Raw genomic sequence first — 24,767 nt, forward strand, 5'->3', positions numbered from 1 at the left:
ATGGCTTTTCATTTTCTATCTATCATCTATCTATCTATCTATCTATCTATCTATCTATCTATCTATCTATCTATCTATCTATCTATTTATCTATCTATCTATTTACCTATCTATCTATCTATTATCTATCTATTTAATTAAGTGAGAGGTAGGGAGGCAGAATGACAGACTCCCACATGGACCCCAACAGAGATCCACCTGGAAAGCCTCCTATGGGGCAATGTTTTACCCATCTCTGATGTTACTCCACTGCTTGGCAACCTAGCTATTCTTAGTACCTGAGGCCCAGGCCACAGAGCCATCCTTGGTGCGTGGGGCCAACTCCCACAAATCAGTTAAGCCATGGTTGCAAGAGTGAAAATAATGAGAGCAAAAAGATGAGGGGGAGAGGTGGAGAAGCAGATGGTCACTTCTGTGTGCCCTGACTGGAAATCAAACCTGGGATATCCACACACTGTGCTGATGCTCTACCATTAAGACAACTGACCAGGGCCATGACTTTTTTATTTTCTAACACATTCATTCGTGGTTTTTAATCCTCTCACTTCATAGGTCTGACATGTAATATTTACAATATAATTTTATTTTTATATATGCTTTTATTTTTTATTATAGTTGACATTCAATATTATTCTGTATTAGGTTTAGATGTTTAGCAAAATGGTTACAAAATCATGTACTTCTCAGAGTGCTCCCCCTGTTGCTTTGAGCACAAACCTGGCCCCATATATATTTATCTCAACATTATTGTCACAGTGCTTGTGCTGTAATCTACATCTCTGTGGCTATCCTATAACTACCAATGTACACTTAATCCCTTCACCTTTTTCACCCGGCCCCCTCAACCCACATTATCATTTAATTCTAAACATTCATATCTGTTTTGGGTTACATGTTATTTTTTTTTTACAGAGATAGAGAGAGATTCAGAGAGAGGGACAGAAAAGACAGGAATGGGGAGAGATGAGAAGCATCAATCATCAGTTTTTCATTGTGGCACTTTAGTTGTTTATTGATTGCTTTCTCATATGTGCCTTGACCATGGGGCTACAGCAAACTGAGTAACCCCTTGCTCGAGCCAGGACCTTGGATCCAAGCTGGTGAGCTTTGCTCAAACCAGATGAGCCCACGCTCAAGCTGGTGGCCTCGGGGTCTTGAACCTGGGTCTTCCACATCCCAGTTTGATGCTCTATTCACAGCGCCATGGCCTGGTCAGGCGGGTTACACATTAATTATTGAAAAGTCTTTTACTTTATTTCCAAAGTGTAGGGATACTTGTTTTCTTTGAGTACAGCTTCTGGTGACCCCCAGAGCGTCCTAGGAGATATTAGGGTCAATGTCAGGTTTCCAGGCAGTGGGGGCAATGCCTTCTGGGCTCCCTGCAGGCCCCCTTCCTGGAGTGTGGGTTGTGAGTCCTCCCTGGGCTAGTGGACAGCTAGAGCAGCATACACACTGGGCTCATCTGGGGGCCCCTCTGACAGGGAGGAAAAGGATGTTGTCTCCTGTCTGAGCAGCTTGTGGTTCATCTGGACGTAGGTCACATCCTGGGAGGCATCAGGTGCATCAGCCTGGAGCAGGGAGAGAATGAGGGAGATAGAATGTGGTTGGGGAAGTCTGGGGGTTTGGAAAGCATGAGACTTACCGGACTGTCCATTTGCCTGTCCCCTTCTGCTTGTCTGTCCTTCCTGTCAACCCATCCTCCTGACAAGGCAACAGAGGTGGCCATTCCCTGCCTGAGTCTTGATCTTGAGAGGTTCACCTGGGCATATGTCACTTCCTGGGAGACTGTGTCATGCTTGTTCTGCTGCAGAGACAGGGAGACAGAGACATTGTCCCCTGGTTTTACTGGTGACACCCTCCAGTCACTTATCCACCTGTTGTCAGAGTGATGATGTGAAACTTTAAATCAGATCAGGTCACTCTCTTGATGGAACCTTCAGGGCCTTCCTAAGCCTTAGGGCATCTGGATGCTTCTACAGTCCTCTTATCCTAACACACTGTCTCTTGTTCATTTGTTTCCAGCCTGCTGCAGAAGCAGTTCCTAACTCAGAACCTTTGCCCCTGCTATATTCTCTGTCTCTCTCTTCCCCTGCACACCACACACTCTATCCCCTGTTCCTGCTTTTTTTTAAAAGACTTTATTTATTCATTATAGAGAGAGGAGAGAGAGAGAGAGAGAGAGAGAGAGAGAGAGAGAGAAGGACGGAGGAGCAGGTAGCATCAACTCTCATATGTGCCTTGACCAGGCAAGCCCAGGGTTTTGAACTGGCAACCTCTCAGCATTTCCAGGTTGATGCTTTATCCACTGAGCCACCACAGGCCAGGCCCCCTGTTCCTGCTTTATATTTCTCACTTCACTTTGCTCTCTAGGACATTGTCCTCTTGTTTGCACAGTGTCTCCCTCCCCCACAGGTGAGCTGGAGGAGTGTGGAGACCGTGTTGCTCAGGGCTGCACTGTGGCCCCTAAATGGAGCCGGTAAACAGTGAGCTCCCCTCACATCTGCGGGTGAATGAATGAAGGGCTCCTGGGGACCTGTGGGTGATTCACTGATTCATGCCTCCTCCTGAGACCTGGGACTGCACAAGGTCACACAGAGGACCAGGAACCAGCAAAGGGGACCTCATAGGAATGATGGTTATGATGTCACAAGGAAACCAGGAGGAGTGAGTCATAGCAGGATGACCTGGGTGCCCAGAAAGAGGGGTCAATATGGGATGCTCCTGTGAACCAGGTGAGATGAGAACAGGGAAGTGTTCACTGGATTAAAGTGGGCAACAGGAAAATATCGGTGGCCTGGACAGTAGCAGGGGTCTCACCTGAGGGTCCACATCCATGCCCTCATCAGCCTGTGGGTCCTCCATGGCAGCATCTGCTGGGGCAGAATGAGGGTGTGTCCTGGCAGGATCCCTGAGATCTCAGGGCTGCAGATTCCCCCTTGCTCCCAGATGGGCCAGTAATGCAGGGGTGGGGTGAGGTGAGTTGTCCCATCACTCAGTGTGGACTTCAGTCCCCTGACCTCACACCTTCCCTGCCTAACACCTTCCCCATCATGGACTGAAGTTCCCATGCTCCCCTCCCCCAGGCCGCTGCCTCCTCCTGTGTCAGAGGGGCTCTTTCTGGCTTTTGAAGCTGGGCTGGAGCTGGGGGAGGAGACAGGAGTGTTAGGGACAGAGCGAGGCCACAGGCAGGGGGATTTCTGAGACAGGAATTACCTGAGAAGCAGACCTCTGTTTTGGAGCTCTGGGTTTGGTGCCCCTGTAAGTTAGACATGAGCCTCTCTCTGGGATGGTCAGGAGGGACCGTCTCAGTCCAAAGAAAGTAGGAATGCCCTCCCCATGTGATTTCACAGGAAAGAAAGAAATCTTAACACACACGGTGTGTATGCTTCTTATTTCATGTGATTAAAAACGATGACAGATCACCTGACACTTGTACATCTGTGCTGACATTGAGAGTTTTATTCTAGAATTTCTGATTTGAGGTTCTGAAGAATTCTTTTTCTAAGCTGATCTTCTCCACCTATTAGGTTTCTTTGTGCCTGGTGACTTACGTGACCCCTTGTATGACCCAAGTCACCTCATCCCCTACTCACCTAATGTCCTGCCTTTGCTCTGACTCTGGTGTTGGAAGAGAAGGAGGGAGAGGAGGAGGGACAGCAGCAGGATGAGTGTCACTGAGACCCCAATCAGGACGAACAGGTACCATGGGAGACCTTGGACACGAGTGACGTCATAAATGAGCCAAAGATCCCATTTAATGAGCACCTACTGTATGCAAGGCACATGCTGGGGTCTGTCATTCATCTCCTCTCCCCCTCCCCACAGTCAGGCACATGGATTGCAGACCCTGCCCTATTCTACTGAAGCTCAGAGAGGTTCACCACGTGCCCCAGGTCACCCAGCCTGGACGGGGCAGGGCTAGGCCTAGAATCCAGGACTGTGGGCTCCCTGTGCTGTCCTCATGCTGCCCCCCAGGTGGACACCAGCTTTGTGCTTTGGGCTCATCATCTGCAGGGGCCTGTCCATGTCCCATCTGAAGCTGAGGTCCTTTGTTATGACCTGTCCCTAGCACAGCAGGAACACAGGAGGAATAAGGGATCTGGCATGAACTCTGCATCTCTCCTGGGATCTGTCTCCACTCTGCAGAGCCCCGACGCCCACTTTGAGATGGTCAAGTTGCAGTGTGAGAGCTGATCTCCTGAGCTCTGTGAGGTCCTTTATGTCACCTGACCTTACAGTAGCTTGTGAGCAGGATGGGACCAGGAATGAACAGACAAGAACCCGACACTCAAGAGGAGAGAAGGGAAAGCCTGGCCCCACAGCAGGAGCAGCAGAGCTGGGAGCTAACCCAGGTCTGAGTCCTGTCTCCTCTCTCCTCTGAGCTGAGTCTGAGCTGAAGGAAAGGACCTGGATGCCCTGTAACCCTGTTCTGCCCGTCTCTCCCTATACAGTGTCACCAGTACTGCTACACAGGGGTACAGCAGACACTCTCCATAACATCACACTCTGGGGGCTTCCCTGTGAGGCCCCCTCTCCCAGAAGCTCAGAGCCTGAACTAAAGGGAAATCTGAGCTCTGGGTCACAATTCTCGCCTTTTACTGAGGCCACACAGGGGAAGGTGTGTTCATGTCAGTGTTCCCACAGATGCCTGAACCCTTACATGACCCAGCTCCTGTCTGCCATGGACACACCCAGCACCTCCCACAGAGACCTTCACTTACCCCTCTGAGGGCTTGACTCCGTGGGGAGAATTGACTGATCATCCGAGCCACCTGGAGATCAGAATGGGGGTGGGATGTGGAGGCTGTCATTCTGTCTGCTACATGAGTCTGGCTGCTCCTCCTTAAGACTGGGCCCAACATCTTCTCCTGCCATGAGCACCCCATTTATCACCTGCCAACCTCAGAGCCCTGGAGCCTTGTGGTCCAACCTACTACCCATCATCTATTTAGAACTACCAGCTCCTCTGGGAGACAGGGCTGTGCTGGGTCTCTGGAGGCAGGAGGTCATCTGAGAGACTCAGAACTGCCCTGGGGTGGTCTGTGCTCCCTCTGAGCAGAGTTCTCAGTGACTCATAGGCTGTGGAGATGGGTTCGGGGGGGGGGGTGCTGGGGCCTCCAGAGGGTCATGGGAATGAGGACAAAAGTGTGGTGAGAGGCTGGGGGTCACCCGGTAGTCCCCAAATAACTCAGAGTCTTCTTTTACGTCTGACTTGTGTCACCATGAAGACACTCCCTCTGCCCACCCGTCACCTTCAAAACCCAGGGGAGGGGGGGGAGTGAGAAATGATGAATGGATCTGAAGGGCAGATTTCTGCTATGAGACCATGACTCAGAGTCCCCTGATTCTCATCCAACTTCTGATATGTCCTGGGGACAGGAAGGATGGGATTGGGGGCACCTCACGTGAGACCAGTAGATCCAGGGGTTCACTGGGGTGAGACCACTCATGGGAGCTTTTGTTAAAATATCCATAGCATCTGAATGTCCAGCTGTGGCTGAGGTTCATAGAGTCCACAGGAAACAGCGCCCGAAACCACTTATTGCCATGACGATGTGAGTTCAGGGTCCAGGAGAGCTTGTGTTCTCCATCTTTAGTCAGAACAAATCGGTCAAATGCCTGTACTGAGCCACACTGGAGGGTCATGTTCCCTCCTGAGGTCACAACAGGGCTGGGCAGGGCTGAGAGGCTGGGTTTACCATAGGATCCTAGGAGAGGAGGCAACAGCATGTTAGATGGGGCTCACACCTCCCTCATGTCCCCCAGGGCTGGGTTGTGAGAGGGGAGACCCCTTGGAGCAAACCCCCTTCCAGATGGCAGAGCCTGAGGCTGAGATTCTGAGTGTCCTTGCACCTGTTCCCACCAGCTCCAGGGGTTCACTGTGCTCTGACCAGCCAGTGGGGCTGAAGTATTTACAGTAGTATCTCCCTGCATAGAAGTCTTTTATGAAGAATTTGGCCTTGTCTCCGGGCTCCAGTGGTTTCTGTTTGTCCAAGGACGTATTCATGTCTTCTGTACACAGATGGAACTCCTGGGCCTCCAGGGTCCCCTGACACCAGATTGTCACATTACTCTCCCAGGGGATCACAGAGCCTGGCTCAGCCCAGATGGTGGGTTTAGGTAGCATCTCTGAAAGGAAATCAGAGACTGTATTACTAAGACTCCCCCCACCCTACTCATTCCTCAGGTAACCCCAAGACACCTCACACCAGGAACTCTGTGCTCCCTCCTGAGCCCCAGGGGGTGAAGTAAGAGGTGGGACATGGAGCCTGGAGAGGACTCACCTGTCTGCATGCGGGTCCTCTGGACCAGACTCAGCCCTGGAAGAGAGTCCATGTAAGATATTTGCACCAAAACATCGAAGTTGATTCTCTTTCAACGGGACACCAAAAACTCAAGCCTCTTGAGCCTGAGGTTTCTCAGGAAGAAGGGATGTGAGCCACCCTGTCCACTCCTTCTTCTGCCCCCTCCCCGTGTCCACAACTGACCAAGGCAGAGAAGAGCGGAGAGGAGGGACAGCATGGTGTCTTCTCGGAGTGCTCCCGCTCTGCAGATGGAGGAGCCCCTGGGCCTGAAGGACAGAGACGCACAGGATGTGGTGAGTTAGGAGTTGCCACCCTTCTGGGTTCCCACAGCTGTGGACCCACACCAAGGGTACAGCCCCTTCCTTGGTCTTTCTCTGGGTTTTTCCATGATGAGGGCTCAAGAGGATTACAGCTTCTCTGGAGACACTCAGCCCAGATATAGGTCTCTTCTGACTCCCATGTTATCTTTGAAATGTTCCGCAGGACATTTTGGCTGGTCTGAGCTCCTAATCAGGAAGTGCAGGACACAGGGTCTCATTCTGAGTGGACGCGCAACAGGCCTGCTCTTAATCAGACTCAATACTTTTTTTCTAACCTTCCACAAACAAAATTTACTTTTTGTCTTTGACTCGTCCTCTGACAAATATTTTCTGATCACCTACTACTTGCTGACCATTTGTGACAGACATCAGAAATGCACCTGTGACCCAGGGAACACATTTCCTGTATTTTGGAAACTCTTCTTAGCAGAATATGAACATTCTAGGGTTAATGTTTCCATTACACTACTTACAAGGGAGAAAGAGAAAAAAACATGCAACCATCTTTAGCCATGACTAGACTCTGGTTTAAGGAGTGGCAGTTTGAGGTGGTGGAGTCTATAGAGATGGGAGTGAAAAAATTCTTGAGAGGAAGGAACGTTTTAGAGAACCCTGGAGACAAAGAGGCTATTTGGACAGGAGCAAGAGAGAGTGAGGGAGTGACTTGTCATGGAGTGCTCTCTATCATGTAAGAATGCTGGATTATGTTTATAAGACAAAATGAATATATAGGAATAAACTGCTATTGTCAGATTGAATTATGAAGATCACATGTGCCATGTGTTACAAATGAGCTAGAGAAATAAAACCTACGTCAATAAAATATAGTATCAACAGTAATTGAACTTCAATTCTTGTGTTTCTATCAATGTTACATGAATGACTTAAGTGAATTTAGCACGCCATCCTTGCACACCCCTCAGTAGTCAGACACACATGTAGAGAAGAGAAATGAGAAGGAATCTCAGTGTTGCTTCTAGTCCTGTGCTGTTAGCAGGAGCTTCACTAGGAATTTGCTAGTTCTACAGAGCTCTGAGAAACAGATATGGAGGAGTAAGGAAATGGTCAATAGCAGATGCTGTGAGTGTGTGAATGTGTGAGTTAGGGTGTGTTCATGGTGTAACTGCACCTGTATGATTGAGCGAAGCAGTCTAGTGAGAGTGAGGTTAGAGGGTCACACCTGTATGATCATGAACACCCTTCAGTTCAGAAAATAATGTAGTTTATCTAGAACACCGTGAGGACCGTGGAAGAATTTTGAGCAGAAATGAAGAGATACTGAAATGAAATTAGAAAGATTGATGAGAAGGGTAAACTGGAGAAGGCAGTGAGGGTGGAACTCAACAATCAGAAAAATGAAGGACATAAGTACTGCCTTGGTGGGTGTGAAGGGCGACCTCTCCTCAGTGTCTACATTGACTGGAGACACCAAGGTGCCCTCAGTGACAGTGATCCAAGTGGTGAGTGACAAACGAGTCTGACAGGTCTGTGCAATACACTCTGCTTCTGTGGGAAAACTCAGCTCTCCCTCCTGGCCCTGGAACACAGATTCTACTTCACACAGTTTCCACCTGACTCTTTCTTTGAGCAAATGGAGCTTTCTCTCTCCATTTCCTTGGGGTCACTCATTTGAGTCATTTCTGCCTCATTGGAGCAGTCTGTTCTGGGAATTACCCTCATCTTTAAACTGTGGAGACTCTTCAGGATTCAGACAAGATTGACATTTATGAGTAAGAAATCTGTAAAACACACACACACACACACACACATTTTAAATATCATGGTGGCTCTACCACATCCTGAATGGCTGAAGGCCACTTGAGCACCTACTTCCTCTCTTGGTCACACTTCCTTCATGTGTAGCACAGGGATGACAACCCTCCCCTACCAATGTGCTGAGAATTCACCCTACATGAGACAAGGGGGAAAGGAAACCAGCCATTGAGAATTAGATGGAGATGTTGGAGCTCTGAATCACTGAAAAGCAGAGATACCTCATCCACTGGAGCAGAAGGAAGAATCCAGACTCAGAACGCTCATGTAGGGTCACCTGAATCATGACTGAGAGTATTGCTGTACAGTGGATAGATCATGGTCTTTCTACCACATGGTGCTGGACCAGTTGGGTGAGTCCCTGGAACTAGGATATTTTTTATGCCTGTTTAACACCATTAACAATAATCTATGTCAGATGGACTACAGATCAAAATGTAAAGAGTAAACAATTACTTTTTCTTTAGCAAAAAATGTAGAAAAATACCTTTATAGTTTTTTGGAAGCAAAGTTTTTCTTAAGGATACCAAAGCATAAACTTAGTGCAAAAACTGGTAAACTGAATCCACTAACTGTTTCCATAAACACAACAAGAGTATGAAAAGAATATCACACAATGGGACACAGTGGGAGAGGATATTTTCAAATTCAAAATGAAGCAAGAGGCTGGAATTGAGAATATTTTAAAAATAAGTTTAAATTTGAAAGATGACAGTAGACAATAAGAAAATAAGCAATTACTTTAACATGCAACTTACAAACATTGATATTCCATGCATGGTTATCTTTCTATTGTCCTTCAGCTCCATAATGCATCAAATAGTGGACATTACCCCCACAGCATGGTACCAACACATACTCAGAATGGCTAAAAAATAAAGGTTGAAACACCATGGGCTGACACAGCTGTGGACCCTCAAAAACGAGTGGTGGGAATGAAAATTATGTGGCCGCTCTTAGAAATGGGTTACTGGTATCTTTTAAACATAGGCAATCCTTAAACAACATTGATACCCAATTTCCCAGCATCATTTTATAAAAAGAGTATCCTTTCTCCCTTGGTTTGTCTGGGCACCATTGTCAAAACTCAGTTGACTATATTTGTGTAGGATAAATTCAAGATCTGTATCTTATTCCATTAATATATGTGTCTCTCCTTTAGTTAATCCCAAAATTTCCTTTACCACAGGACCCTTATGGTAAAATTTGAAATATGATAATGCATCCTTCTTGTCCACTATGTTTTCTTCAGAAATTTTAGAATATATAAATTATAGAATCAGTTTCTCAATATTTAAAATGTAAACTTGAGATGCTTCAACCCTGTGAAGTTTTTGAAAATGTCTCTGAAAGGTAATTACTCTTACTATTGGGAGTTGAGTGGTTGGCTTTTTATTACTGGAAATATGAGGTATATTTGAGCATTCTTTTTCTCAGGCTCATTCACCCAATTGTTTTATTCTACTCAGCAGAGTTTTACATCCTTCTTTACAGGATACAGATTGTGACACAGAAATATTTCAACTCTTTATGCTATGACCAATTCTCTTAATGTGTTTCAGATAATTCAAAAAAAGAATCACCCTCAGCCATTTATGCATGCTTTTCTGTGACTAAAGTACAGCTAGTGCTCGACTTATGACCATAATTGGTTCTGATAGGCCGGCCGTAACATAATTTGGTCGTAAGTTGAGTAGGCTATATGTACAGTACTGTGCAATGTTGTTATAAAAATCTTTAAGTCATATTTTATCATAATTTTCGTTCACTATTGCTATATATCATAATTTTCTTTGTTCATTTTATGCCATTTGTATCATCTCTACACCATTTTGTTTCTTATTTTTACATCCGTTGGGTTTAAGTAAAAAGACTGCATTACCAGTACAACTGGTTTAATATTTGCAAAGACAATTTCTTCTTGGTAGATATCTTGGAAGGGGTTTGATGAAAAATATCCAAGACACAAAACACAAATTGCTGTACCGAGTCTGGGATAACAGTTGAAATGGTGCACGTGGAGATGGTAGTGCTGCCGGAAGCTGGTCCGCACTGTGGTAACCCAGCTGGGCAGTGCTTGTGCTGCCAGACATGGAGCAGTTGTGGTTAGTGATTGTGGACTTAAAGTCGAATGGTCGTAAATTGCATAGGTCATAAGTCGATCAATATTTGTAATGAGTGTGTGGGGGAAAATCGCAACTCTTCAACAAAGTTAATTTACCTTGTTATTGTCTTCAGCTCAATTACTACATTACTTCTAATGGACTGTGTCCTTGGACCTGTTATTTCTTCTAAAACAAGCTGTAGTTTGTTTTGTTTAATGTGTTCTTGGTGCTTAAGACATCAAGAGGATAAAATGTCCATACTAAATTAAAATAAAATTGTAGTGAATGTAAACAGTTTAAAAATACAAATCTATAAAATATTTTACATAAAATATATGTAAGTCATATATAATCATGTTAATGTGCCCTTTTATAAAAAGTTTCCAAAAATCTAGATTTTTTACTGTATTCCCTGTGCTCTATTTTACATCTCCTTGAACACCAGAGACTACTACTATAATATTCTGTGTCAAGGGTAATTGAAAAATAAAAAATGAGTATATATGCTGTCTATTGGAGACCCAGTTCAGAATGAAGGGCACACACAGACTAAAAGTAAAGGGACAAAAAGGGAAAGGAATAAAAGCTGGGATAGCAATATCTATATCTGACAAAATAGACTTTAAAACAAAGTTATAGTAAGAGACACAGAAGAACACTACATAATGATAAATGCAGCAAGCCATAAAGAGGACATAATCTTGTAAATTTTTAAGCACCTATACATCTAAAGCAAATCTGATAGACACCAAGGGAGAGATTGACAACAATACAATCATAGTAGGGGATTTCAACACCCCATCAACATCAATGGATAGGTCATCCAGACAGAAAGTCAACAAGGAAATGGCAGCCTTAAATGACACATTAGAGCAGATAGATTTAATTAAAATCTTTAGAGCAGTGGTCCCCAAACTCCAGGCCACGGACCGATACTGGTCTGTGGGCCATTTGGTACCGGTCTGCAGAAAAAGAATAAATAACTTACATTATTTCTGTTTTATCTATATTTAAGTCTGAACGATGTTTTATTTTTTAAAAAATGACCAGATTCCTTCTGTTACATCCATCTAAGACTCACTTTTGACACTTGTCTCAGTCAAGTGATACATGTATCTGTCCCACCCTAAAGGCTGGTCCATGAAAATATTTTCTGACATTAAACCAGTCCATGGCTCAAAAATGTTGGGGACCACTGCTTTAGAGCATTTTTATCCCAAATTAACAGAATATACAACCATTCAAGTGCACATAAAACATTTTCTAGTATAAACCACATGTTAGGACACAAAACAAATCTTAATAAAGTCAAGAAGAATGAAATCATATAAATAGTCCTCTCTGAACAGAATGGTTTGAAATACAAATCAATCATAAAAACAAAACGAAAAAGCCCACAAGTACATGGAGGCTAAACAACATGTTATTAAACAAAAAAAATGGGTTAACAATGAGATCAAGAAACAGATCAAAAGATACCTTGAAATACATTAAAATGAGAACACAACAACCCAAAGTTGATGAGGACAGCGAACGCAGTTTTAAGAAAGAAATTTATAGCATTACAGGCTAATTCTAACAACAAGAAGAATCTCAGATGAACACTCTAACCTTATACTTAAAGGAAATTAGAACAACAAAGTCCAAACTGAGTGACAGAAGAAAATAACCAAGATTAGAGCAGACATAGATAAAATAGAGATTAAAAAATAAAATAATACAAAAGATTAATGAAATCAAGAGCTGGTACTTTGAAAAGATAAAAGACACTGACAAACATTTAACCAAACTCATTAAGAAAAAAAAAGAGAGAGGACCTAATTAAATAAAATCAGAGATGAAAGAGGAGAAGTAACAACTGACATCAGAGAAATAAAAAGCATAGTAAGAAAATATTATGCACAATTATGCCAACAAACTGGACAATCTGGATAAAATGGATAAATTCCTAGAAACATACAGTCTTACAAAACCCAGTAAGGAAGAATCAGAGAATCTGAATACACAGGTTACAACCAGTAATGGAAAGAGTAATAACAACAAGAACAGAAAATTTCCAAGAAATAAAAGTACTGAGTCAGATGGCTTCCCAGGTAAACTTTACCAAATATTCAAAGAAGGACTAACACCTACCCTTCTCAAATTATTATTATTTTAATTCAAAAGAAGAAAATACTCCCAAACTTATTTTATAAGGCCAGCATTACCTAATTCCAAAACTAGATAAAGACACTACAAACAAACAAAAAAAGTCTATAGGCCAATATTCCTGATGAACATAGATGTTAAAATCCTCAACAAAATATTATCAAACTAAATACAGCAATACATTAAGAAGGTCATGCATCATTATCAAGTGGGATTTATTTTAGGGATGCAAGATTGCTACAATTTTTGCAAATCAATAAGTGTGATACAGCACATAAACAAAATGAAGAATAAAAATCACATGACCATATCAATAGATGCAGAAAATGCATTTGATAAAATCCAGCATCCATTTATATAAAAACTCTCAGCAAAATGGGAATACAGGAAACATACCTCAACATAATAAAGGCTACATATAAGAAACCAGCAGACAACATCATAGTCAATGGGCAAAAACTACAAGTGTTTCCTTTAAGATCAGAAACAAGACAAGAATGTACATTATCACCACTCTTATTCAATATAGTACTGGAAGTCTTAGCCACATCAATCAGTCTAGAAAAAGATAAAAGGCAGGCAAATTGGAAAGGAAGAAGTAAAATTGTCATTATTTGCATGATATTTTATATAGCAAACCCTAAAGATTTCACACTACAAAATTACTAGAACTAATAAATGAATTCAGGAAAGTAGCAGTATATAAAATAAACACCCAGAAATCAGTAGCATTTTTTTATTTATAAAATTAAATTTAATTGATGACATTGATCAACAAGAATACATAAATTTCAGGTAAACATCACTCTATCATCTGAACAGTTGATTATGTTGTATATTCATCACCCAAAGTCAAATCATTTTTTGTCACCTTACATTTGTCCTTCTTTACACCCTTCCCTAATGCCCTGTTCCTCCCTTACATATTCCTACCCCAGGTAACTATTGCACTCTTATCTATGTCCATGAGTCTCAGTTTTCTATCCCAACTGTGTGTGAAATTATACACTTTTTAGCTTTTTCTGATTTACTTATTTCATCCAGTATAATGTTCTCAAGGTTCACCCATGTTGTTGTTGTAAATGACACTATGTCGTCATTTTTTATGGATAAGTAGTATTCCATTGTGTGTGTTTATAACATCTGTACTATATATATTACTATATTATATATAATATAATATATTATATTACTATATATTACAGTATATATATTACATCTTATATATATTACACATATATATTTTACAATACATATATTGCATCTTTTTTACTCAATCCTCTATCGAGGGACACTTTGGTTGTTTCCATGTCTTGGCCACTCTGAATAATGTTTAGATGAACATAGGCAATGCATATTTCTTTACTTATTAATATTTTTTAGTTTTGGGGGTAAATACCCAGCAGAAGGATTGATGGGTCATATGGTAATTCTATTTTTAATTTTTTTAGGAACCACTAAACTTTCTTCCATAATGGTTGTACTAATTTCCATTCCCACCAACAGTGAATGAGCATTTCATTTTCTCCACAGCCTCTCCAACACTTGTTATTACCTGTCTTGTTGATAATAGACAATCTAACAGGTGTGGGGTAGTATCTCATTGTAGTTTTCATTTTCACTTCTAGAATAGCTAGTGAAGATGAACATATTTTCATATATCTGTTGGCCATTTGTATTTCTTTTTGGGAGAAGTGTCTGTTCAGATCCTTTCCCCATTTTTTAACTGGATTGCTTACTTGTTTGTTGCTGAGCATTGTGAAATGGAACAAAATATCACCAGGTTTGCATGTAACCAAAATAAACCTCGAATAGCAAAAGCACTCCTGAGAAAAAAGAACAAAGCTGGAGGTATTACAATACCTGACTTCAAATTATACTTGAGTGATGATAATGAAAACAGGATGCTATTGGCAGAAAAAGAGACAGACCAATGGAACAAAATCAATTGCATTTTATTCACCAATACTGATATATCAGAAAGAGAAACCAAGAAAACAATACCATTCACAATTGCTTTAAAAATCATAATAAAATTTCAGACATTTTTCATAGCAATATTTTTTCAAATATATCTCCTAGAAGAATGGAAACCAGAAAAAAGATAAACAAATGAAACTACATCAAACTAAAAAAAATTTGCAAAGCAAAGAAAACCATCAACAAAAGGAAAAGACAACTCATTGAATGGGAGGGCATATTCACCAACACATCTGATAAGAGATTGATATCCAAAAATTATAAAGAATGTATAAAACTGAACAACAAAAAAATCCAATTAAAAACTGTCAAAGGACTTGTGGGACATACAGATGGCCAATAGACATATGAAAAGATGCTCAATGTCACTAGCTATCAGAGAAATGTAAATTAAACCTGAGACATCACCTGATACCTGTCAGATGGCTATCAACAAACAAGTGTTTGTTTTCAACGGTGTAGATAAAAGGGAACCTTTAAGCACTGCTGGTGAAAATGCAGACTGTGCAGCTTTGGGTAATAGGGCTATTTTAACTATGTTGATTTTTCTAATCTATAGAATATTTTTCCATTTCATTGTGTCTTTTTCAATTTCCTTTAATACTGCTTTGTAGTTTTCATTGTTAAATTTATTCCCAGGTATTTTATCTTTTGCATTGCAACTGTAAAAGGGATTATTTTTCTGAGTTCATTTTTCAAAGTTTCATTGTGGCATATATAAAAGTAATAGAATTCTGTATATTGATTTTGTATTTTGTGACCTTGCTGTTTTGGTTTGTTGTTTCTCTTAAGTCTTCTGTGGAGTCTTTGAGGTTTTCTATATACAGAATCATGTTATCTTCAAAAAGTGAAACTTCTTCTTTTCTGATTTTAATGCCTTTTATTTCTTTCTCTCATCCAGGGATGGGAGATATAAGGGAGGGGAAGGATCATTGGGGAAGGATGTAAAGAAGGACAAATGTAAGGTGATGAAAATGATTTGACTTTGGTGATGGATATACAACATAATTGACTATTCAAATGATAGAGTGATGTTTAACTGAAATCTATGTATACTTGTTGATCAATGTCACTCTGTTCAATTTAGTTTTCCAAATCTTGGCATCTTAAGCTTCACTTAGACCTAAATGAATGCATTGCTCATTAAGTATTTCTAAAAACTCATTTAAGCTTCTGGTTTCCAGTGTGTTCACAGCCTGCCAGACACCTGCCCAGGTTCCAGGGTCCTGACTCATAGACAGAGAATTCCCCCAGATACCTGGGAGCAGATAAGAGGCAGGTAAGAGAAGAGGAAATGGCTCTCTGTAGGACATCTCACACATTCCAGGCCCTGCCTGTCTTTAAATAAATAAAGCTGCGGGGGTTGGGGGGTATTCCTGTGGGGACCAGGCTGAGGAGGAACCAGGGCTCCCTCATCTCCACTCCAGCCACCACCATGTTTGCAAGGCACCAAAGGGTGCATTCGAGGTCCCTGTCACCCCTGCAGCCCAGGATGGTGGGACCTGGGGCAGAGAAGGAGGTGACACTGTGTCATAACAATGACAGGTTTGCAGTCTTCTCTTTCTAAAGCAGCGACTCAAGGTCTCCCCAGCAGCATGCTTACAGAGACAGAGGTCTGTGGTCTCCCATGACCATCCTCTAGCTGTCCCTAGACCATCCTCTGCCTTTCTCATATACCCAGACACACGGAGACAGACACACAGTCACACAGATACAGAGCTGAACACACATCCAGCCAAAAAACAAGTTTGTTTTTTTCTGTGGTTATAACTTTAGAATAAAAATAGAGGTGTTTGTGGAGAGCTCTCTGTGTGGGCTTTCCTGTGTGAACACACATGAATAAATTGTTGTGTCCTTATAAGGGACAACGCAGTTTCTGAAAAAGTCACTCATCAGAGACAAAGAATTTACATGCACAGTGTCATTTACAGTAACTGTAAGGTATTTTTCCCCGCCGAGAAGGAAGGAAGAGGGCCAGAGCCGCAAAGTGTGGAATAAGTAAATGGCTTTATTGAGTACAGAGTGCACACCCCGCTCGGCAAGTTTCCCTGGCCCCGAGGAAAAATGGAGGCCAGAGAAGTTGCCCGGATTAAACTGCGTGGGAGATATTTAAAGGGTCCCTTTAGGGAAGTGGAGCTACTATGACGTGGTGAAATTTCACTGGCTGGCAGACTATTGCTTCTTTCCAAATGGTTCCTGGGAAGCTTCCTTTGGCGGGCTTGATTGTGGGCGGTCCTAGCCAAAGTGGGCGGGTCTGAGTTCCCCATGCGACCATCCTCCATTATCCACCGACCTTACAGTAACTCTCCACAGCCCTTTGATAATAAGATTACTCAAGCCCCAGAAGTGGGTGCACTTTTCTCATCTTTAGTATAACACAGGGCACTGCGAGGCACCTCAGCCCGACAGCAATGCGTTTCCAGGTCAGGATGTGCTCAGGAGTGAGCTCAGGGCTCTGGACAGGCCCCAACTATGGACTATGTCACTCCTGCATAAGATGCAATTGCTGGTTTGTTAAAATACTCTCTTAAGACAGAGAATGAGGAAAGAAAGGAGGTTAAAATTACTGTTTGCTTCTAAATACACTTATAGATTTTAAATACTTTTTCTAGAAAATAGGCTGATAAACCAACAAAATGATGAGATAGAACCAAAGTAATGTCAAATAGCGTCATGACTTAGTATTACTGAGTGGGGGACAAGCCACGCTGTCTGAATATATGATAATAAAATGCTCTTGTCAGCTTGTTCATATCCACATGGACAATTTTAATGGGGTTTCGTTGTCCAGATCTTGGGGCACCTCATAAATTTTGTCTGGGTGATGTCTCTCAGAACTTCCTCTTTGTTCCAAGTCCATTCTACAGTTGAAAGGTGATTCTGAAGTTAACTGAACCAGGCCTGGCTTCAAATTATAAAACAAAACAAAACACTGCTTTGCCTAATTATGTGCTTCCAGAGTGTGCTCCATATTTGCAGCTTGTTCTTTCTATTAAATGTCTTCAGGAAATATGTTTGTTTTGTATTTCAGCATGGAGGACTGTGAATCCGTACCCACATTCCAGGGAAATGGGAGAGTTTGCACTGCTCACTAATTGCTCCCTCAGGGTTTATGCTCTGCATGGAGAGTAATTTTGTGCCTTTGCAGCAGCCTGTGGGGAAGCCAAGGTGATCAGTGCAGGGATTCAGCAAAGCTCAGAGCACAGTAACTCTCTAGGAGGGAGAGAGCTTGGGGAGGGCGATCACTCTGGGAGAGTTAGCTGGGGTCGTGTCCCTGGTGAGAAAACATGGACCAGAGATTTGATCAGGTGTCAACTCACGCATATAATTCTATTTTCAGGTGTTTTAAGAAATTTTCCTCAATGTACAAGCCACTGCCCTGATGGGAACTTGGTCACTTCAAAGACCTTGAGATTTTGATTGGCAGGCTGGGGAGTGAAATGCTTTTCAGAGAGGGAAATGCTTGGTGTGTCTCTGTGCCTGGAACATGCTGGAGGCACCATGACCATGAGCATTTGTTCTCACCTGGATCCCACACACCCCAGAGTAGACCCACCAGAAGGGGTCACAGGTAGAGGAGCCCCTGAATTGCAGGATCCCAGAGTTATTATTCTCCTGCTTCACACAGTTCATGGTCCAGGCACAATGGGCCAGTGCAGAGCCAGCAATTGTAAGTCGGCACATGTGGCATGTGGGCAGGGTGCACAAACCCTTGGGGAGCAGAGTAACTAAGGCTGTGAGACAGTGACGCTGGTATCAAAGTGGCACTCATGCTGGAATGCTCAAGAAAGCTAGAAATGGGTGTGTGGAGGCATAACAAATTCCAATTCCAAGAGCCAAGTGACAGTTTATTTTATGTGGCAGTTCGTGCATTGTTGGCACAGATAGTGATTCAATTAGAAATTAAAAGAATAGAGGGTAAGATGGAGAGGTCAACAGAACCAATGACCCCGGTTGTACTGTGTGCTAAGAATGGATGTCTGGTTTCTCTCCAGAGGACAGTGGGTACCAACAGAATATACACGCAGGAGGCGGGGGTCTCAGGGTTTGTGTAAAACTATTTATGCCAGATTTTTTTGAAATGAATTTAGTAAGTAATAAGACATTCCTTGGGGAGATTCAGCTTGTTACTCACATTTCACTAGACATGGTCATCTCATAATTAATATTAAATATTACCATTTCCTGTGAAATTCCTGCATGAGACCAAGATCCTTGGGAATAAGGACTCTTTATTTTTCAGCAACATCAATCTAGCACAGCTCTTATGTTCTGCCAAGATGAAAATGTCATGCAAGTGCTCTGTGGTTCATGGCAATCAACTGTGACATGTCACTTCTGAGCACCTGAGTTTTGACTAGTGTATCTGGGGAACTGAGTTTATATATTTATTTAATCTGAGCATGTAATAAAAAAATGAAAACAGTAACTTGAAAGGACATATTTTTCCCTATGTTCACTGCAACACTATATACAATGACAAATACATGGAAGCAACCCAGGTGTTCTTCAATGGACAAATGGATAACAAGGTGTGATACATATACACAATGGAATATGACTCATCCATAGAAAAGAATAAATTTTGATCCTTTGCAACATCAGTGGACCTAGAGGGAAGTAAGTCAGTCAGAGAAAGAAAAAAATGTCATACAATTTAACTGTTATTAGGAATCTAAAAACAGAAAAAATAAGCAAAACCAAAAAATACTCAGACACAGAAATCAAAAGGTTGCACGTCAGAAGGGAGAGATGGGAGTGGGGTAAAATGGGAAGGGGAATAAAAACAATAATACTGACAGGAGTTTGCAGGGTGAGCAGTGACTGCTAGAATTGTTATAAAGTACTGCACCCCAGATTCTGAAAGGCACTGTCCCTCATTTCATCGAGTTCACGTAGAGACATCCAGTTCAGATGAATTTGGAAAAGTTTTATTGAAGTAGGAAATTTATTAAATATGTCGGCCGCATATAGTTTACATGGGGCAGCAATCCCAAATTGTGTGTGTGATTAATATTCTAGGGGCTGGTTATATACCTTTAACTATACATGGGTGAGGAAAAAGCCTGACATCACAGCATAAGTTTATAACCATTGTTTTCACCTATACAGGTTTGGGAAAAGGATGGGAGGGGGGCAGGACAAAATTCATTAGCAAGTTCATAACATTTGTCTATAGGATTCATATAAAACATTTCTACACTTTAAAACTTACAAGGTAACACAATAGTAAAAATGTCACTCTACAGCCTGACCAGGCGGTAGTGCAGTGGATAGTGCATTAGACTGAGATGCAGAGGACCAAGATTCGAGACCCCGAGGTCGCCAGCTTGAGCACGGGCTCATCTGGTTTGAGGAAAAGCCCACCAGCTTGAACCCAAGGTTGCTGGCTCCAGCAAGGGGCTATTTGGTCTGCTGAAGGCCCACGGTCAAGGCAAATATGAGAAAGCAATCAATGAACAACTAAAGTGTTGCAGCACGCAATGAAAAACTAATGATTGATGCTTCTCATCTCTCTCCGTTCCTGTCTGTCTGTCCCTGTCTATCCCTCTCTCTGACTCACTCTCTGTCTCTGTAAAAAAAAAAGTTCAAAAAAATGTCACTCTACATATTAAAAGATATTCCTATATTTTCTAGTGTTCACCTGCCATTCCTTTGTTCAGAGCTATATACATTAACTACATACTTTCAGGAGGGGAGGGGTAGTTTCCATGGGGACAAATGAATGTAAATAGCCCATCAATATAAGGAAAGGTTTAATTTAATCTTTCTCTACCTGCACCTGGCTAGCTATTCATTTACTTCCTTATAGGTGTGGAGGGAAGTCAAAGAATCCAACTCTCCTTCCCCTCTGCATTTACAATACAATGCCATCGGCCATCCTGGGTTTGATGCTAATCACACAAGTTCAAAGATAATTTTCAAAATCTCTCTGCACACCTAATCCAAATTAATAAAATGTTCTTTAAGCTTCCTAAAATATTAATATTAATTCTGTAACTTTTAGTACCTTACAACAGAATTAGTGGGTTTGTTATACTGTAACATATACAGACATGGAATCACTCTATTTATTGTACAATTGAAACAGATACAGGTTCTGAATCCAGTTCTGGTGGGTTTCTGTATGGTGTCATATAAAAAGCATTTTGTAAAACCCACATTTAGAGAAGCTCAAGCTTTTGTAGTAAGATTTATTCAGAGTGAAAATAGGAGGTGGCTTACAGGATCTGCATGCCTCATCTTCCTCGGTCTCAAGGAAAAAGTCCAGTCCAGTCTTCAATGAGCCCAGCACAAAGGCCAAAGTGCAGAGAGCCTGTGCCACGGGCTTAGCCCATATCAAAGCCCAGTCCATCCAGGCGCTGCTCAAAGTCTGCACTTAAGAGATCCACCCTCTGCCAGGCCACACAGCGTGGCTGCTAAGTGGAGGGCACATTCCTCTCATCAGGAAGACAGAGAGAAGGGCAAAAGAGCAAAAAGGGGCCACATCTCTGTTAATCCTGCATTTCTATTTTTTGGCTGGGTAAGCACTAGCTGCCTTTTCAGCTAACCAATCAGCTGCCTAAAAACATCACAGGCTTGTGCTGGCTCCTCCCTGGCTCCTGCCAACAGCCAATCAGATCCCGTCTTCTAGGCTAGACCCAGCAAGCCTCTGTGGTCCTTGTTCTGGCTTCCACTGCGCATGCTTAAAGTGCCCCCACAGAAACACCTGTCTACCGCAACACTTGACTGCATTGCCTTGCGGGGGGAGACCTCCCAAATCTTGAATTCAGAGAGGACTGAGACACAATGGACTTGAGGGATACAACAGATTTCCAAAATGTGCCAACGGTTTAATAAATGCTTTAGCCCTTTAGCAGTTAACTAGGATATTAAAACTGTTTATTGAAGCAGGCTTTCCAGGTTTTAATAAATAGAATGTCCAATTCTCTTTGTACTGTCCCCGTTAATATCGAGATTCCTGCCTAGGCTAATAAAACTAATATGACCAATGAAAGACTGTGTCCCAAATATATAAATAAAAATAAGTTTCTGTACACCATATGGTATGTTCACCCCACCCAGTCTTTATCTATCACCATTTATCCCTCTGTACCCTCCTTCCCCTCACCCCCTGCAATTACTACACAGTTGTCTCATTGCATAATGGGTTGTTGTTGTTTTTTTGGGACTTTTTTGCCCTATCCCTCTACTTCCCTCACCCAACAACCCTATCACCACTCACAGCTATCAGCCTGTTGTAGAATCCGACAGCAGAAAACTGTATAATTATGTTAACCAGTGTCACTTCCATACATTCAATTAAAACATTAAAAATCATATTTTAAAAGTTTAAAAATTTTTAGAAATTAATGGGGTGACATTCAAAAACTAAAATAAAAATATGTTAATAATTATTTGATCAATTCTGTTTTTAGTTTAAGTAGCCATAAATTTATAGTGGCTGCCATACTGGAATCCAGAGATATAAAATATATTTTTTCTTGTAAATGTTATGGAAGAATTAGAAGAATTAACTAGCAGAATACATACATCAGGCTTTCTAACATTTGCTTTAGTAGAATTTCATAAAGAAAGGATAATAATGTCTTATTGATCAATGTCACCCCATTACATTTAATTTTCTAACTACATTTTTTTTAAAAAGAGAGAGGATAATAATGATCAGATTTGCAGTGTGTACAAGTGAGTACACAACTTCCCTGGAAACAGTGGGATAGCTCAAATAGTCCTAGTATAGAGTATTGTTGTCACCTAGAGATGTCAGCTGAGTTTGAGAAAACGGATGAGTGATCTCAGAGGATCTCTCCCCACAGAGATCCAGGTCCTTACTTGTCTAAACTTTGCACTCTGCCTGACCAGGCGGTGATGCAGTGGATAGAGCATTGGACTGGGATGCAGAAGACCCAGGATCGAGACCTCGAGGTCGCCAGCTTGAGCACGGGCTCATCTGGTTTGAGCAAGGCTCACCAGCTTGGACCCAAGTACACTGACTCGAGCAAGGGGTTACTCGGTCTGCTGAAGGCCCACGGTCAAGGCATATATCAGAAAACAATCAATGAACAACTAGGGTGTCGCAACAAAAAACTGATGATTGATGCTTCTCATCTCTCTGCATTCCTGTCTGTCTGTCCCTATCCATCCCTCTCTCTGACTCTCTGTATTGGAAAAAAAAATAATAATAATAAAAAATAAACTGCATTCTCAGAATCCTGGGGTCAGGTCTGTCCTCAGCATAAGCTGGTTTACTTGAGTTCCATGTGAATACTGGGTTCAGAGGAAAGGTACGTAGGACTCAGTGAAAGAGAAGTAGATTCTCTCTGTTTGAGAGCCCAAAGGTTCAACTGGGCATATATCACATCCTGTGTGTCTTCTCCTGCAGGGACTGAGAGAAGAAAGATGAGAACAATTAATTGAAGCAAAATCATGAGACACATGTGGGAACTGAAGATGTGGAGAGGGTTTGGCCCAGAGAACTCACCTTGCCCTCCATCATGTGGCCTTCCTTGAGTTCTTGTTCCATAAAAGCAGCACCGGTGAGTCACATCTCTTGGGAGGACACTTCCACATCCTCACACGGCACATGGGGAGATAAAGGCTCCAATCACACATCCCCTCCCCACTTGGGGGACACTGTCTTCTCCTCCTTAAGACTTACAATTTTTGTTAGAACACCAATAACAAACAAAAGCAGTGAGGAAAATGCCAACGGAGAGGAAGGCTATGGAGAGTCCAATGAGTATGTACAACTTGCTAGAGTTTTCTTGAGGATGAAGAGCCCCTGTCAATAAGCAAATCAAAGAACTTACACTTACTGGTTCCCTGTTATTGCCAATAGGCACTGGATACACGACATACCTTCTGTTGAACTGTTCCAAAATCCCTGAACCTGATCATCTACTTTCTTCACATTCCAATATGTAAACACAAAATTGAATGACAAATGAAGACAGTGGTCCAAGTCAAAGAGGCAGCATAGAAAAGCAGATGTCTGATCCTAGGTTTACCAGGCGCCAATGTAGTTTTTGCCCTGCTAGCTCCTAGATGAGACATTAAGCATTTCATGCAAGGATCCCCCTGTGTCAGCCACACCTGACTACCCATTCCTCTGGTCCCTCCTCACCTCACCACAGCTGCACATGCTCAGAACTGAGATGGAGGGGCCTGAGGCTGGAGTAGTGCTTGTCTCTATTCCAAGGTTCTCAGTGTTGAACTTGCTCTGAAGAATGGTAATACCCCTCCCGAAAATGAACAAGGGTTCCGGTGGAGACAAGGAAGGGAATCATATTGGTATATCAAATAACCAGCACCTTCTCTGTGCCTGGGCCCTTCTGCTGTCATGAAACTTTCACATTACTGAACCCATCTTATCCTCAGTGAAGTCATACACAAAGAATTATAAGCCAAACATTCCAGCTGAGTATATTTAGTCACTAAAAGTAGAAGAGCTGTTGGTAGAGCCCTCAAATCTGACTCAGTCTTTTGTTTTGAAGGACTCTATCATTCTCTCACACTGGGCTCTCTGCTTAGCTCTTACTTTCTCTGACAGCCCAAGTGTGAATTTTCACCTGGTGTTGCAGGGACTGCAGAGACAAATCTGTCCAAGGTCCCCCAGCTGAGATATACCAGACCTAATTTCTGCAAGATATTCCATATTGAGTAACCTCTGAGTCCATCCAGAATCCACCTATTCAACTTCTCCCCAGCACCTTCATGGCTAATATGCCATGATTTTTTCTGTCAGGACCGTCATGGCCTCCCATCAGACTCATGGCTTTCAATCATGTTCCCCTGAATAAATTTTGTTTCTTCCTGCAATTTCTTGCTTTGAAAATATCATGTACCCCAATGCCACATTTCCGGTATAAATATTTTAATGTTTCCTTATTTTAGACAGAATAAAAACTCAAGCTCCTTTATTGCTTTTTAGTCTTTCCCTGAAATACACCAGCTTTCTTCACTCCACCTCACACACCACATGTCAGGCGCACACATGGTTTGACACCCCAACCTCATTATCATGTTGGATTCATGACATTTACTGTCCTCCTGGTAGGAAATATCAGCCCACCAGTCTTCTCAAGAATAGCTTGTTTGTTGTTATTCAATGCCACACAAAATATCTTTCTCAGTAG

General features: G+C 42.2%; 2 protein-coding genes and 1 long non-coding RNA gene across 3 annotated transcripts in view; 2 read left to right on the forward strand and 1 right to left on the reverse strand.

The window, feature by feature from the left end:
* LOC136399391 (leukocyte immunoglobulin-like receptor subfamily A member 6) overlaps positions 1-24,767 on the forward strand; it is a 367,572-nt gene that overhangs the window by 180,534 nt on the left and 162,271 nt on the right. The gene's annotated exons all lie outside the window — the stretch shown is intronic.
* Positions 1,425-6,522, reverse strand: LOC136397164 (leukocyte immunoglobulin-like receptor subfamily B member 4). The gene is made up of 9 exons (XM_066371740.1): positions 6,489-6,522; positions 6,285-6,320; positions 5,854-6,129; positions 5,406-5,708; positions 4,722-4,772; positions 3,594-3,713; positions 2,818-2,870; positions 1,643-1,804; positions 1,425-1,568 (listed from the first exon to the last, which is right to left on the reverse strand). Exons 1-9 carry the CDS (start codon positions 6,520-6,522, stop codon positions 1,425-1,427), a joined length of 1,179 nt encoding a protein of 392 aa, XP_066227837.1.
* Positions 8,497-24,532, forward strand: LOC136399394 (uncharacterized). Its single transcript, XR_010750152.1, has 3 exons — positions 8,497-8,751; positions 15,816-15,910; positions 23,015-24,532. It is a non-coding gene; the product is annotated as an uncharacterized lncRNA (long non-coding RNA).

The sequence above is a fragment of the Saccopteryx leptura genome, chromosome 3, assembly GCF_036850995.1.
Source record: "Saccopteryx leptura isolate mSacLep1 chromosome 3, mSacLep1_pri_phased_curated, whole genome shotgun sequence".
Lineage (NCBI taxonomy): Eukaryota > Metazoa > Chordata > Mammalia > Chiroptera > Emballonuridae > Saccopteryx > Saccopteryx leptura.

What these genes read in the sequence shown, in the direction of transcription:
- LOC136397164 (XM_066371740.1), bottom strand. Translation starts at nt 6,522, where the DNA reads ATGCTGTCCCTCCTCTCCGCTCTTCTCTGCCTTG. An exon ending in GAGGACCCGCATGCAGACAG is followed by an intron (nt 6,130 to 6,284) that starts GTGAGTCCTCTC and finishes ATTTCCTTTCAG; the next exon opens with AGATGCTACCTAAACCCACC. An exon ending in GAGCAAAGGCAGGACATTAG is followed by an intron (nt 2,871 to 3,593) that starts GTGAGTAGGGGA and finishes CTGCCCCAGCAG; the next exon opens with ATGCTGCCATGGAGGACCCA.